The sequence below is a fragment of the Agelaius tricolor genome, unplaced genomic scaffold, assembly GCF_023055355.1.
Source record: "Agelaius tricolor isolate 1412-34295 unplaced genomic scaffold, bAgeTri1.0.p SCAF_1, whole genome shotgun sequence".
Lineage (NCBI taxonomy): Eukaryota > Metazoa > Chordata > Aves > Passeriformes > Icteridae > Agelaius > Agelaius tricolor.
In genome coordinates this window covers 83,912,986-83,927,885 of record NW_027269261.1, presented here as the reverse complement: position 1 = coordinate 83,927,885, position 14,900 = coordinate 83,912,986, and the positions used below count along the sequence as shown (strand labels likewise).

The 14,900-nt window shown below is 37.6% G+C and overlaps 1 protein-coding gene across 20 annotated transcripts in view; it reads right to left on the bottom strand.

Annotated features, from left to right (window-relative positions):
* The window catches only part of MYT1L (myelin transcription factor 1 like), a 308,980-nt gene that overhangs the window by 59,405 nt on the left and 234,675 nt on the right, over window positions 1–14,900 (bottom strand). For 17 of the 20 annotated variants that reach the window (XM_071441443.1, XM_071441425.1, XM_071441472.1 and 14 more), the window contains exons 10-13: window positions 12,807–12,914; window positions 9,427–9,638; window positions 3,240–3,487; window positions 735–971 (exon numbers count right to left, since the gene is read on the bottom strand). In XM_071441443.1, coding sequence (XP_071297544.1) covers window positions 735–971; window positions 3,240–3,487; window positions 9,427–9,638; window positions 12,807–12,914 — 805 coding nt within the window. The remainder of the gene's footprint in view (window positions 1–734; window positions 972–3,239; window positions 3,488–9,426; window positions 9,639–12,806; window positions 12,915–14,900) is intronic. The other 3 variants (XM_071441536.1, XM_071441544.1, XM_071441553.1) reach the window with 1 other exon arrangement.

The following is a 14,900-nucleotide window of genomic DNA, read 5'->3' as shown; positions in this document are numbered from 1 at the left end:
GAAAGCAGCATCACTGAACCTTGTCAGCAGACCTCTTCAGTGTCCTGTCTATTCTGAAAAGCAATAAAAATTCACTGACATGTTTCCTTTATTTACCTCTTCTGTTTAAAGGGTTTTGCTGCTGTCTTGGTATTATAAGTAGAAAAGTAACACTGATTTCTTGTATCCCTTCTTTGTATTTTTGAGAAAAAAGTATTTCATTAATGCAGGCCCTTACACAGAGCTATCAAGAGCATATAAGTAATCTAGAAGATTAGTTGAAAAAGTTGAAAGCTTACATTATACTCTGCTGCTTTGTTTAATTTGATTTCTAGGTAAATACAGGCTTTCAAATAGCACATCATTTATGGTTTTCAAATTCAGGAGAATATCTTGTCTTCAGAGCTGATTATCCCAGTATTGCACGGTTATGTCAAATTGCTTATACAGAGTAACATAATCTGGATATAGCAAAACATCTTTACTGCAGAAAATATTTGTTAACAAGATGATGCTGTTAGAAAACATGATTCACATTCATGGTTCAAATGTTGTCTTATGGAACTTAGTCACAGATCAGATGTGTGCCAGCATGATATAGTCCTAAAGATTAACCACCAAAAAGTCCTTTTTGTAGAAAACCACCAGTTTTGTCACATACTAATTTTGCTTCCTATTTCCCTCCAAATTCCAGAAAATTAATGAATTACCAAAATTAGACTGCAACAAGAACTATATAGATGAAAAAGACATACATTAATTTCTTTGGAATCATCTTCATCTATCCTACTTGGCTTCATTTTAGTGTAGTCCACTGGCAAGTCCCAGCAGTCACCCTCATTCAGTTGGTAACAGCGGTTGTTCATCACGGCTTGTCGTTGTGGGGACATTGGCTCCAGTGGGGTCAAAATGGTGCAGCAGCCATCTCGCTGCCTCTGCTTGTTCATGCTCAGATCCAACGTCCCATTTTCATCGACTTCCATATCAGGATTCTGTCAAAATAAGAAAAATATTGTTAATTCAGCTTCACACTGGCAAACTGCTACCTCTTCTTCAATCTGATTGCCTAGCAGAATGATAAAATGCTTTTCCATTCCTGTATAGATTGTAAGCATTGAGCCCCCTCCTACACATAGCATGATGCTGTTATACAACATTAATGCTGTTAAAGTAGATTTCTTCCTGAATGGCTAATTTGATGTTTGGGGGGAAAGGGGAGAGTCTTCAGTACCCCTCTTGCCACCCAGCACATTGGTGCAAAATCTGATATATAAAGGAGAAAGCTCCAAAGGTACTTTCTTGCCATTGTCTTTATGTTCTTGATTTATTCTGTGACAGGTGAAGTAACCTGTGAGGTAACATCTGCATAATTCTTGTTTTCAGTCATGGCATGCATCTGGGTGATTAGAGAAACAAAAAACAGCTAACATCAAATAATCTTTGTTTCTTTTTTTCTTTTACATTAGCAGTCAGTGCTTGAATAGATAATGTCAGAAAATTAAACAGGGAGGTATGGTACCAAAAGAAGTCCTTTTGGAAACCATTTGTCGATGAGGAAATGCATTTAAGTTTCACAGCTCCTTCCCTGCAGATGAACACATATTAACAATTCATGTATCTATTCTGATAATAATTTGTTCCAATTTCTGTGACAACTGGTACTGTGAAAAATGGGATGAGTATGGGCTCTTTTGCAGAAACAAACAAGTGTTGACTATTATATTAGATAAGGAGAAATTAGATATCTTAAAATGAACACAAAATTAAAAAACTGAGGACAGATAACATAAAAAGGCCCATAGAGAATCCCTCATCTTTCCAAAAATGAAGTGTTCCATGAGAAATTTGGTTTCAAAATGAATGTGAATCCGACTGACTCCTTGTATGTCGGGTGAGTTTCTTTCCTCTTGAGTAACAACAGAGCTGCAGGAAACCACTGCAAATGCAAATCTCTCTTTCTGAATTACTGCCTTTTGTTAGAGCTTATATCTAATTGCTGCTATCTGGCTAATTTAATTTAGAAAGTATTTGCTGATCTCCTCAGACTCATTCCTTCAGCTGCAATATAGTGACACATTAAGAAAGAGGCCCTTTCTGGCTTAGACACAGAAGATTTTCAGCATTGTATTCCAACTTCTCCCATCATAATGAATAGAGAAGAACTGCATTTATTTACATGAGAGAAAGAGATTTCCCTCTTGAACAGTATTAAATCAATTAATTTAAAAAGCATCATTTGAAAACGAAGTCCATTCTGGCTTGGAGCATCAATATTACTAATACTGCTACAGGTTTAGTTTGTAATGAATGATCATAGCATGAGGTGGTTTGCACAGAAAGGGAAAGCAAACCTTTGTCTATAGGAGAACAGAACATGTCTGCCAGCTCAAAATCTCTCTTCAAGCAGAATAAAAACGTTTCCCCTGCACTGCATCTGTCTGCTCAGCCATCTAGTGGTCTCCTGTAGGCAACGCTGCACTGTTTGCTTGTGCATGTTAAATACTCATTTTTGAACAGCTATCAGAGCAAAAACTTTAAAGTTAAAAATGAAATTTCCTAAATCTTTAACGAATGTTAATAGTGCACTATTTTTTCTTAATACAGAAAGCTTAATGACAAAAGCTTTTATTTGTATCTGTGATGGCCATTTTTTAATATACTGAGGCTGTATGAATACACAGTACAGGAGTCACTCTGCAAGACTGTTATGCACTTTTTAAGTCACCAATACTGAAGGATTTGTGCATTTCAAATATATTATGCATTGACTTAAGAACTCTGGTATCACAGACAGGCAAGAAATTATAACATACAGCACCACAGATTTCTCTGCACTGAATCTTACAAGCTTAGGTCCTTTGTGACTGTTAAATGAAAATGCAGAGTTACATCTTAATCCTTTTGCCAAATGTATGAACCAGACTTTCAAAAAAAACCAATACCCAAACAGCAGTGAAATTAGCACCACTTGAGCAATCCAAACATGTTTTATAATTATAGTAAGAGACAAATTTAAAAAAGGAGTACATGGTATTGGTATCATTAGTTTATAAAACCATCATGATTTCCTGTGATACTTGTGAGCAATTTGTATCTTTCTTTTGGTATTTTTTCTCCCTCCTTTAGCACAGCCACCAGATTATGTTAATTTTGAGGGGAAAAAAAGGCAAGATGTATTAAAGCTTTTCTCTCAATCCGGGTCACAGAGCAAGTACAGTTAAGAAAAATCTTCATCAACAAACAGATTTACTAATTTTTACCCTTGCACAGAGATCCTGAGGCTTAGTGGAGAGGTTCTGAGGCATCTCCCTGCAGCGGGTGGAGAGATTCAGAATAGCAGTAGCAGCCATGTGTGCTGCCTCCATGTCATGAGTATAGTCAAAGCTGCTCTTGCTGCAGGTACTGCTGGCACTGCTGCCTCCACCACAACTCATATTGCTGCTGCTGCTAGGGGCATAACTGCTTGTTGTGCTGCTGGTTGGACTTGAATTCTTACAGTAGCGTTTAGCTGTGGGAAGAAATATGACAAGGATGACTCAAAAGAAGGAGCATTCTGCATAAGTGAAGAGGAAAACAAACTGCTGGAGGTGAAATTTATAATGAGGAACAGTAACCAATGCCAAAAAAAAAAGCCCGCAATAAGAATGATGGCTGTATTTCTTGATTTCTGTCTGTGAGTTTTATATGCTACATGTGTGAGACCATATGAAATAACCTCCTGTAAAAATCTGCATGACATGATCATGAATTGTTCTGACAAACAGGCTGGATTTATAAAACAGTAAAAACACAGAAACACTGCTTTTACCCCACATATATAGTCAGACAAAAGGTACAATCTGCTCAGCTCATTCATTTTTATTAATGACAGGCAATGTAACACTATGGGACCTTTTCCTATTTACATGAGGAACTGTTAGTTTAAGGCCTAGAACTCCCCAGATTTACTGGAGATCAAACCCACTTCAAGGCTGACGAACTTGGCCTCTGGGCCACAGTACCACCCATATTTCCTCAAACACCTCATGCTTCCTAAAAGCTCAATTTCCTCCTACACCACAGGCAAGTATGGCACTGGCCATCCCAAAGACAGGAGCACGATAGGAGAAAAAAGGTGGTGGTCATGTGTTAGTTTTACCATGACTTGCACAAAGGCAGAAGCAATGGCTGTTTAAATGGCAACAACAGGAACAAGTGAAAAATCCTCCCCTCCCCCTTTAAACAACCTGAGCACCTACAACTCTTCACAAAACCGATAAGGACCAGAAATACCCCTCCCTGCTCCCACTGCAGTGATGCCCAGCTGCGCTCTGACTGACACAAGCCACAGGTGGTCACAGAAGAGCCAAAGCACTGACAGTGCTCACGTCCAGCCTGTCTAAACACAAGGCAGCACTGCTGCTGCTTTTAAGTAATGCTCCTTGCAGCCAAAGGTATTACAGCAGTAAGGGCAAGCAGCCCTATTAGCCCACTTATTTCCCCAACCCTCTTCCCAGATGAGCTGTTTTAAGAGTGTTTGTAAAAATGCAAGAAAGTGTGAGCTCGTCTCCCAAATGTAGAAGTTTATGTATTTTCCGAAAAAAAATAAAAGTCAAGGTCAGAGGATACATCCATGCATATTACAGCAACTACTTCCCCTTAAGATGGAAATGTATACTGCAGAGATCATACCTTATAGTACAGTGTAACAATAACCAACTAGCATGCTGATTAGAGAGCTATACAAAAAAGGTCAGGCCCTAGACAGAGCTCTTCCATGATGGGCTCCATTTAAATGCCAGGCTCTTCTCTTGTATTTGTCTGAACAGACATACATATAATAATCTGCTCCCATGAGCACAGCCCATTTGTGAACCATGGGCTGCTTTGGTAGGCAGACAGGGTTCAAAAGAAGAATCTGAAAGCAAAATGTCTCTGCTAGAGCTTATGTCATCTTCCTTTCTCTAAAGAACTGAAAAAAATCATGGCATTATTTTTACTGCAAAGGAAATAGTGTTTTACTTAAATCAAAACAGATGGAGTTTTCTCAGGAAAGCCACATAATGCACAGGGTGTGATTTTTTTTAAGTGAAGTGAATGCTAAACATTCATCACATTTTTTTTTTTGTTTTGAACACATAGTAGCACTACACTAGCAGGCTATCCACTAATAATAAATTTGTGAACTGTTCCTCAAGTGTTTCATTATTAATATAGTAGTCAGTGGTGGTCATTAAAAATTCAGCATTTATCCATTGTTACTTTGTTACAGTATCCAAGACATGCAAGAATTTTCCTATACTTAAGGAAGCAAGTAATTGAATAACAGTTTTTACTGTGTTATGTTAACACAGCAAACACTCTGTACCACTGAACTTGCCAAATTAGAGCTATCATTCAAAAATCATAGGAACAAATAAGACTTTTGTTGTTTTCAAAAAATTTTAGTCCTGTTATAGCAGGTCACATTTAGACAGACATAAGAGACATATTACATGTGAAATTATATATATATATATATGTATATGAGAATGTGTGCTAAAGAGAGGGAGGGAAAGAGGCAGCTTTTATACATAGGACTAACCACCAGAAACTCATGCAGGCTCTGATACGGACTCCTCTGTGGCCTTGGTCAAACTACATTATCCCTTGAATTCATTTTCTCTATAAACAGAAAGTTGCTTCTAAAATTTAGTTGTGTTGTGATTCACTTGCAAAACACTTTGAAGATGTAAAGTGCTATAAACATGCTATGCAATTATTAGCTTTCATGTTACCAATAATTTAAGCAAAACTTACTTGGAGAGAAATGGCCATGGTTATTTAACTTTACTGCAGCTGTACATTTGAAGATGAGTCACATAACCCAGATTGTTCATTTCACAGAATCTTTTCAGAGAAACAAAGATCATCGATTTATAATGAATAAAATCAATCATTTCACTAATGAAGGGAAAGCTGCATTATTTCAATACCAGGTAGTTCTGCTTGATAAAATGCCCACCCCTATGGCACCAGGTTTACCAAGCTCTGCAGTCCATCTGTGCTTTGTAATCCAGAGTGAAAGCAAATGTGAAGAACACCTTCCCTGTTAAAAACAGACACAGGCCTAACCAGCTGCATACCCAAACTGAGCCTCCATCAGATTATGTCCGGGGGCTGATTACAAAGAACCTCTCAAAGTCTAAAGGCTTCTCTAAAGTCTAAAGGCATTCTCAAAGTCTAAAGGCATTAACAATGGGGGAGTGGGAGAGATCCCAAACATGAAAAAGACAAAACGAAGGTACTTGGACTGGAATTCAGTTCTGCCCAGGCACCTTCATCCCCAATATAGTCTAAATACTGAATGTTTTAGTAAATTAATTACAGTTTCAACACTTTTTCTGACTTGTACAATAAAAGATTCATCTCACCTAGTTTCGGGTACCTGACCTAGTCATTACAGGCTTCCTATACAGGCAATGGACGAAAATAGGAACTTTCAAGCCATAATTCACCTGACCAGTTTTAAACAAGCACTTCAAGAAAAGATTAACTAAATCAGAGAAGCATCTACCCTTCTTGAATCTGAAAGGGGTGCCAAACTCAGCTGTCGGTGCTAACATTACAAAACTCCGAACATGGTCAGATGAATCCCACTCATAACATTTTTCCAGTGTTTTGATAGTATGACCCAACCTATTGGTGGGATGAAAACAATTTCTGCCATCACCTAAGCAACTGAAAGTGTTGCCATCACCACTGCCTGCTGTGTCCAGCTTTGCCTGTCTTTACTGCTGTGTACCATAATGCCAGCATCCAATACACTATGCAATTGGTTTCAAAGGAAAAACAAAAAAAATTTCTCAAGAATTACTAGATCACTCTACCCAACAATCCAAAGTATACATTTTCTGTTTTTTAGTAAACTTTACTGTAAAAAAATATCAAGGAAACAATTCAAAGGTGCTATTTATGTTCGTGCCACTCCCAACTCTACACTTACTGATATAATCCCTTTCTCTGATGATGAAAATACCATAGTAGCTGACAGTTAAAAAAGAATTGACATGTGAAGCTATTGATTTTTCATATCCTTAAGACTACTTCTCTCATACAGGCAGAACTAAAGCACTGTTTACCTGCACATTCCCCCCAAAACCTTAGATGTACTTTTGAGTTTTTCAGGATGACTTTTCAGAACTGAATCTGATTTTATATAAACATGCTTTACTGACATACATAATAGGTGTGCTCTGTGGACTGCCATAAAGTCTTTAGTAGCAATCATTAATTTTTTTATATACAAATATAAAACCATCTAGAAATACTGTGGCGTTTTTTGAGGGGCCTCTTTTAAGTGAAGAGTCTCTTCCTGAAATCTCTTTCATATTCAGTTATTTACAATAACTGTCAGCAAAATCCTTGTTTGCTGGAGATTCAGTGGCAAAATGTTTTAACAATTTCAGTGTGCCCAGGCCTTCACTTCATCATTCTAAGAATTCAACTGATTTTCCTGAGCCAATTTAAGCCAAATATGTTGAAGTACTTCTGAAATTTCAGAGATGTGAATACTAGAGGTTTCATCAAAATCACTAACAGGGAAAAGATGAACTCAAATCAGGCCCCACCTCTGGGACCATGCTGGCAGGTCCATCTGGCCAAACAGCACACACATCCCTTGGAACCAGGTGTGGTGTGCACTGTGTCCAGCACAGCCAGGAGTGTGGAACAAAGCTGTAGAGCAGCCTTTGCTGGCAGCCAACCCGCTCCAGCGCTAACGGGCTTCCGCTGCTCCCAGCGCTTGCTACACCAGCATGAATCACAGGGATGCAGGGTCCCTCAGTCCCCTCTGGCTCACATCACTGAGCAGTGAAGCCACCTAGTCCCAGTCCTATAGCCAGGAAAAACTCCTATTTATATCAAAGGAAGATAGGTGTGCATAAAGACAGTGACCTGCATCAACACAGCCTTTTATTATTTAAGGCCACTGTAAACTTGTGCTAAATGTTACGCGTATTTTCAAATTCTGGTGGTTTGGGAGAAAAAGGGAAGTTTGTCATCATTTATTGAAAAAGGGGACTTAAATGAGAAAAATATGTATCCATTGCTTATGCATCAGTAATTTGATCTGAAAATAAGCTTTTTCACAGGAACCCCAGCAGTACTGTGATGCTTTCCTTTCTGCAGGAGTAGACAGAATACATATGCAATATTTAATACCTAATTTACTTTATACTAACGTATACTCATATTCTTCCTAACCACAGTTACAGTTAGTGCTTTACTTTTAATGCTGTTCAAGCCCTTATTCTGATAAAGACAAATAAGATGGAGGTATGAGGAAAAAAAGAGGTCTTTTACCAAAAATAAGTTTCCTTTCACAACCCTCTTCCTTTGTGCTATAGTGCAAGAATATGTCTGTTAATTCTATGAGAAAGGAAAATATCCAAAATATAAGACATATGAAGGCAAGAGCCATAGTAATTTTCTATTTGTTCACTTAACTACTTTTAAATGTCAGTCTGTGTTCAGGCAATAGTATAAATTGCTCTGTATAGTTTGTTTCTTTCTGTTTTCTTAAACAAAAAATCGGACACCTGCCTGATATTTCTTATAGTAGTCACTGAGTAGTATCACATATTTTAACAAAAAAAAAAAAAACCTGCTAGCACTCAAAAAGAAAAAAAAAAAGTATGGTTTAGGGTTTTATATATATACATATATATATATATATATATATATATATATATATGTATATATAAATGTATTGTTCTGAAAAATTCCTGATGTCTTCAAAAGCTACAACCCTTCTTTATCCTGTAGTTCATTTTTCTCCCCTAATAAAAAACCTCTTGCCTGACTGATTCCATCCCTTCTCTTCTCCTGAACTGAATGTAGTATCAGGCTTCTCCTGAACATTTTAAATATGTTAGGTTTTCCAGACAATTCAACCAGTGTATTTGTGAGGACAAAATAAGCAAAAATGCCTCTTTAACTATGTAGAATTCAACCAGTGTATTTGTGAGGCCAAAATAAGCAAAAATGCCTCTTTAAGTATGTAAGTATGATATCTGAAGCACAATGAGGCTCAGGTTTTCTACTTCCACATCCCCACAAAGCAAGTATGTTATCTTTCTGGGTTATCTGAACTGCTGCTTGGAGATGAGAATCCTAATGTGACCCTTGAGGCCAGGTCTCCCAGACAGTAACATAAGGATTATCTCTATTACTTAGCTTTTATTGCCATCTCAATACATCCCATGAGCTTAATAGCTGGAGATGTCTTTTGCCAGTGCAACAATCCTGAAGCAAGCACCGTATAAAAACATTTATTTTAAAAGGCCTTTAAAATAACTTACATATGATAGCATTCCTCATAATACTGTATGAACATGAAAACATGTCTTATTTGTATGATGTTTACATATACAACAACATGATTAACTGCAAACTTGTCTCTCATGTATAAGAGTGTGCACCTCCTACCATCATATCCTTTGGGGGATATATCCCTGGATTGCACCTTGGGAGCTATGGCTCTCTTGCCATAGGCATGGTTGTCATAACTGTTATATTCAAACGAAGTCTTAGAGTATTTCTCTAGTTCCTTGGCCAAGTTGGAGCGGGGTGTGGTGGTGGGGACATTGTTTCTGTAGCCATACTGAGGGATCTCCAATTGCTTAACAAAGCACATGGGCCTAGAAATTAAAGATATGTACAGTTTGTTAGATGCAGTTCAGTTTACTATGTTTGTGCATAATTTATAGTTCAGATTAGAAAATCTTAGTTATTTCTTGTACTCAAGAGACAGCAATATATTATTGCATTTCCTTAGTTTGGTTATTTTCAGCAGACAAACAATATTTATTTCCTTGAACAAAGCCTAGACAAAATTAATTCTAATGCCACTAAATGTATCCTGCAGCTAAAAGTATTTTAAAGTTCTGTTTTAAAATACTTCAGGGTTTCCCTTTCCCCTTGTAATTGCACCACAAAGCAATTTTTTTTTTTCTTTTGGGAAGTGAATTAAAGAGGGGCAAGCAGACTGACAGAAGAAGTTTGGATGAATTCTTAAGATATCAAAAAGAAAAAGCACATTGGGAAGCTCCACCTAATTTATGGAGTTTCCTCCATATTTCTTCCAACAGAGTTGTATACTGTTTTCCTCTGTGCTTTCAAATGCAAGTATTCCTGTTTCATCCTTCAATATACAAATCCATATTCATCTTGTGAAGAGTCTCAGAAGCCCTGTCAACTTTGAGCTGCTGCCTTGCAGGTCCTACTCATCCTTAAATGCAAGGTTCTGGCAGGAGCTGCAAGTCCTGACACACAGATGCACACCTCAAGGAAGGTCCTGAGCATGAATACAAAATAAAACTGTTTCAGTTAAATATCTCTTTCATTTAGGATCAGGGAGGACAGTCAGAAGAAGCCCTGATTGATGTTATTCTGTCATTTGAGCAACTTGTGAAAGCCCAGTAAAGAGAGCTGCAGAGAACTCCACTGTCACACCATCTTCTGCATGTGGGCACAGAAGTCATCAGCTCAAAGCAGGCAAACGAAGGCAGATCCTGCAAATCCTACCTATACAAGAAAGAGTTACATGACTGGGTCATAGGAAGCAACTGCTGCACAATGCTGCATGTCTACCTGCTGCATGTAGCAGGAGGTGAAGATGATGAACAGCTGAGGTGCTTCTGCTGGAATAAAGAAGCATATATCTTTTTTTCATTTTTCTTCTTTTTTCTTCTTTTTTTTTTCTTTGCTGCATTTATAACCAGAGGAAATGGAAAGAACAATCATAGGAACATAACTTCAGTTGAGATCAGAAGTATCATCATGTTGACTAACAAAGTGAAATGTGCTCAATAGTAAGAAACAGGTTTTAAATATTATATCATGTTTTTCTGAATGAATTTATTATCATAAAATTTATTCAAGATATTTATGTAAAGATCACCCAAAAATCGTATTAGTCATACTATTCCCTTTGATTTATGTATGCTTATTCCTTTAGACACTTCTTCCTCACAAAATACAGTGGGCTTATTTATACAATGAGCTGATATGAATAATAGTTTGATCCTGTTTCAAGATAATCTATATTTAACCAAAAACCTGCAATTCAGATCCTGAACATTTGGTGCAAATCCAAAATTTCAGCTGAATAGAAGTCCTATGAATTTGGTTTCTTTTTAAGCAAGAACTTTCAAATGCAGGTGGGATGGAAACTGGGATGAAGACAAATATTCAAGATTTACTCTTAAAACATCTCTGTCTGCCCATCAATTGCCTGCACGCAAATATTATAAATAGCTGCCACGTTCATCTTAAATATTTCAATGACTTAAAGGCAAAAAGGAAGCAAGAGACAAGATGAAAGAATTATCTGAGTTGCCTATAAAACCTGAAACACAAGGCAGCTCACAAGTGAAGTTAAGATTGCAGAACAATCCTAGGGAGTTTGCCAGCTAACTGGATGCTGCTTTTGAGCAGTTGCCTTCTGTGGCAACTGACTTCAGTGACTTTTCTGTAATGAGCGGTGGTAAAAGCCACTGCATTTTTGATCTGTCTTTTTCCATCAAGTGAGAAACTGTTTTATTCCCTCAAAGAGTGGAGTTTTTTTACTAATGGGATTTGAAGAACTCTTGTCTAAGAAACCTCTGTGGGATGTTGTATGCCAAGCTGTGCAAACTGAATTAGGGGCAGTTAAGATAAAAACAAATCTGCGGAAGAAGAGCATAGTCAACAGGAATGATGAAAAATCTTCTGTAGATGTGAACCATAATTCTATGTTCCCAGCTCCATGGAAATGCTGGTTTTTGAAAAGACCATCAAGATTAGATGAACTTCTAAGAGAATATTCAAAGAATGGTGTTGATAATACAGTAGAAAACTTTAAGTAGTCCAATCAGTTCTTAAATCTAGAAGACAGCTAAAGACTGAGAACTATGGGATAAGTAGGAAATTCTGGGAACTAAAGCTGCAGCACTTCCTCCACGCTCTTTGAGGCAGCTGGGAGGGATGTACCTATCCCAGCCCACAGATATTGCAGTATCCATGGAGAAATTCTGCAGCTTTTGGGGCATCATCAGCATAAGGCTGGTACAATCATGCAGAAGTTTGATTGCTTTACATGCATCCTTCACACTTCAGCTCCTTAGAAATAATATTTTTTCCACCCACATATCTCAAAAGAGGAGACAATAGCACAAAGCTGGATGCAACTTCAGATAAATGCAGAATCCTACATGGATGAAGGAAAGGTGTATAATCATATAAAATTGGTTAAAGGTCCCTTCCATATGAAAATTTAGACAAGTCTCTTTTTCTTCTCTCTGTCCTTCCTGGCAAAGAATGGGGGAACAGAGACAAAGAACTAAGCCTGATGTTATTTTGGAATCTAAGATATACCTGGTACTTTTCCAAGTGTCCTGCCAAAAGTTTACCAGTTTGGTAATGCAGATAGGGCTTCTGGTTTAATTTAAACTGATATTTACTAGTAAAAGCCTGCTGAAAAAACCAAGACTTACCGGTAAATATTAGTTTATTCCCAAAAGATACCAACTTTTTTCACACTGTTCTTAGACTTTGCACTCCAGCAGTCATCTTTACACCAAACAATGCCTAAGACAAAAATGAGCTTTTCAGCTTTACATGTATTTGCCAAAATAATTACCAACCCTCCCCCATGAAAACTGAGCGGGAAAAATACACTGTGAGAATTGGATCCAGAAGCCCTAATTCTAACTCTTCTTTAAAGGAGATATATATGTATATACAATGTATATAAATATAAATTCTCAGATTAGGTGAATGTGTGATGAATTCTGCATAAGAATAAGTATTATAGTGATTTCTAATACCTTAAAACCCGATCTGATGCCTGGTTTGATTTTGACACATCACAGTTCTGATGCTTCTCTTGAGCTTTAGCCAGTTTCTCTGCTGCAGCAATAGGACATCCAGAGAGGCTGCAATTACAGAAAGGAAATTTAATTGTCTTGTCCTGCATAGTTTCACATTATAGCACTGATCCAATTACTCCTTCTCCTCCTTAGCCAGCATCAGGAAGAATCTGAAGGAAAAGGGTTTCCAAAATGTTTTGATCATGTCTATTTTCTTTAGAATAGACTTCTTTTCTTCTGCTTTCAAAGTTGCATGATAAATCTTATATCTGCTCTTCTTCTCTCACAGTACATGGGTAGATTATTCATGGATGTCAGCCAGGGAACATACCAGTAGGAGACAAGAGTATAAACTGGAATCTACTGTGCAGCTCTGCTAGCAGAGTTGTGACCTTTATGCATCTAAAAATGTTGCCAATCAAATGGCTCCTGAAGACAATTAAATGACAACACCATATAGGCCTAATCTTGTGCTCCTTCATACCTCATTCAGCTCCATTAACTCCAATCTTTTTTGCTAGGCATATAAATGGATGCAAAATTTTGCCTTGGGTTGCTAAATCTACATGTCAAATGTTAGTGTTTGTTCATGAATTTCAGCCACTAAAGTATTCTTTCTAATAGTAGATGATGTAAAATGAAAAGCATGTCTGCACTGGAAATTCAATTAAATTTGCTAATGCTGAACTATTATTGAAGTGGCAATAATAAGCCTGATTCTTATGGAAGATTTAGAAGTGAGAAAAATAAATATATTGATGCCAGCAGATGGTGCTCTTAGTGAAGCTGTAAAACACTGTGACCTGACAATGGAGGAGTTCCTTTCCTTGTCATAGTCTATTGCATGCTTATGTGACCGAAGCTCTCTGTGATCTCCACAGGAATAGAAATTAAAGTGAAAGGCAAATCAGAGCATTCCCAGATGTTCCCTTCTTTACAGGAAATAAGTGGGAAAAAAAAGAAAAAAAAAGTGAAGTAGAGAAAAATGCCCCAAAAGCTGCAGAAAGAGGTGAGCACAGACTGCAGAGTGCTCCCCTCTGCCCGCCCTCACTGCCCTAGTTCTGCAGAGGGTGAGGGAGCTCTGTGCAGCTCTGGAGCCCTGCCAGGGGGCAGCTGCACTCCACTGACATGCTCTTTCTCAGACACCTCAAGTATTCTAGTGGATATTCAGCCAGAAGTGAATGCTGCTTCAAGCAGCAGTAATTCCCATAAAGCCTTCTCAGAGGTTTCTGCTGCATCTACTGGCAGCATCACTGCAGAGAAGGGATAGCAGAGCTTATTGCAGGCAGGCTGGTACCCACAAGAGTCTTCTGGGGGAAATGCAGCTGATATGAGGGGCTTGGTAAGACTGAATGTCCAGTGCCTGTACTCCCTTAAGCCTTCATGCTACAATTAACAGGAAAAAGGAATTCAATAACAGGAACATTGCACAGTTCCTTTTACCCTCTTATCCTCTTAAATTTTCCGGCTTTTTAAAATTATAAAGGAATAGGCAAGATTTTATTCTTTTTCTGTGGGAAAATTGTGACATGCAGAACACTAAAGTGACGTTTTCAAAATTTGTTTGACGGAATTTAATTTGCAGTAGCATCTCTTCTCTAAGAATCTATAACTAATCTTAGGAAGCTATGGAAAAGTTGCTTTTTTCCTTGATCGTTTTTTTCACTAGAATACTAACTTCTATTATTTCTGCCTTTTCATTTTTAAATGTAATGAGACATGTTCTTAATGTTTCTTAAACAGCCAAGATTCTCATTCAATTTTAGCTGAATAAGTACTTATGGGTTAAGACTGTGGTCAGTAAGAAAGCTAACAGCTGTGTATTTAAAATGCTGCTTCTTGTGTATTAAAAAAACCCCAATAATTTAGGATTAGAGTGTGTTTTTTTCATGCACTAGAAAAAAATCTCCGAGGAGAGTGAAGTGTGAGAACAAGAACTCTGTCCTAGTCCTGACGATGCTGAAAAAAATCTTCTTTCTCCCTGCAACACACCCATGAGCAGTCATACCACTTGTTTTGTATAACTGCTGTTCAGCAAATATCAAAACAAAA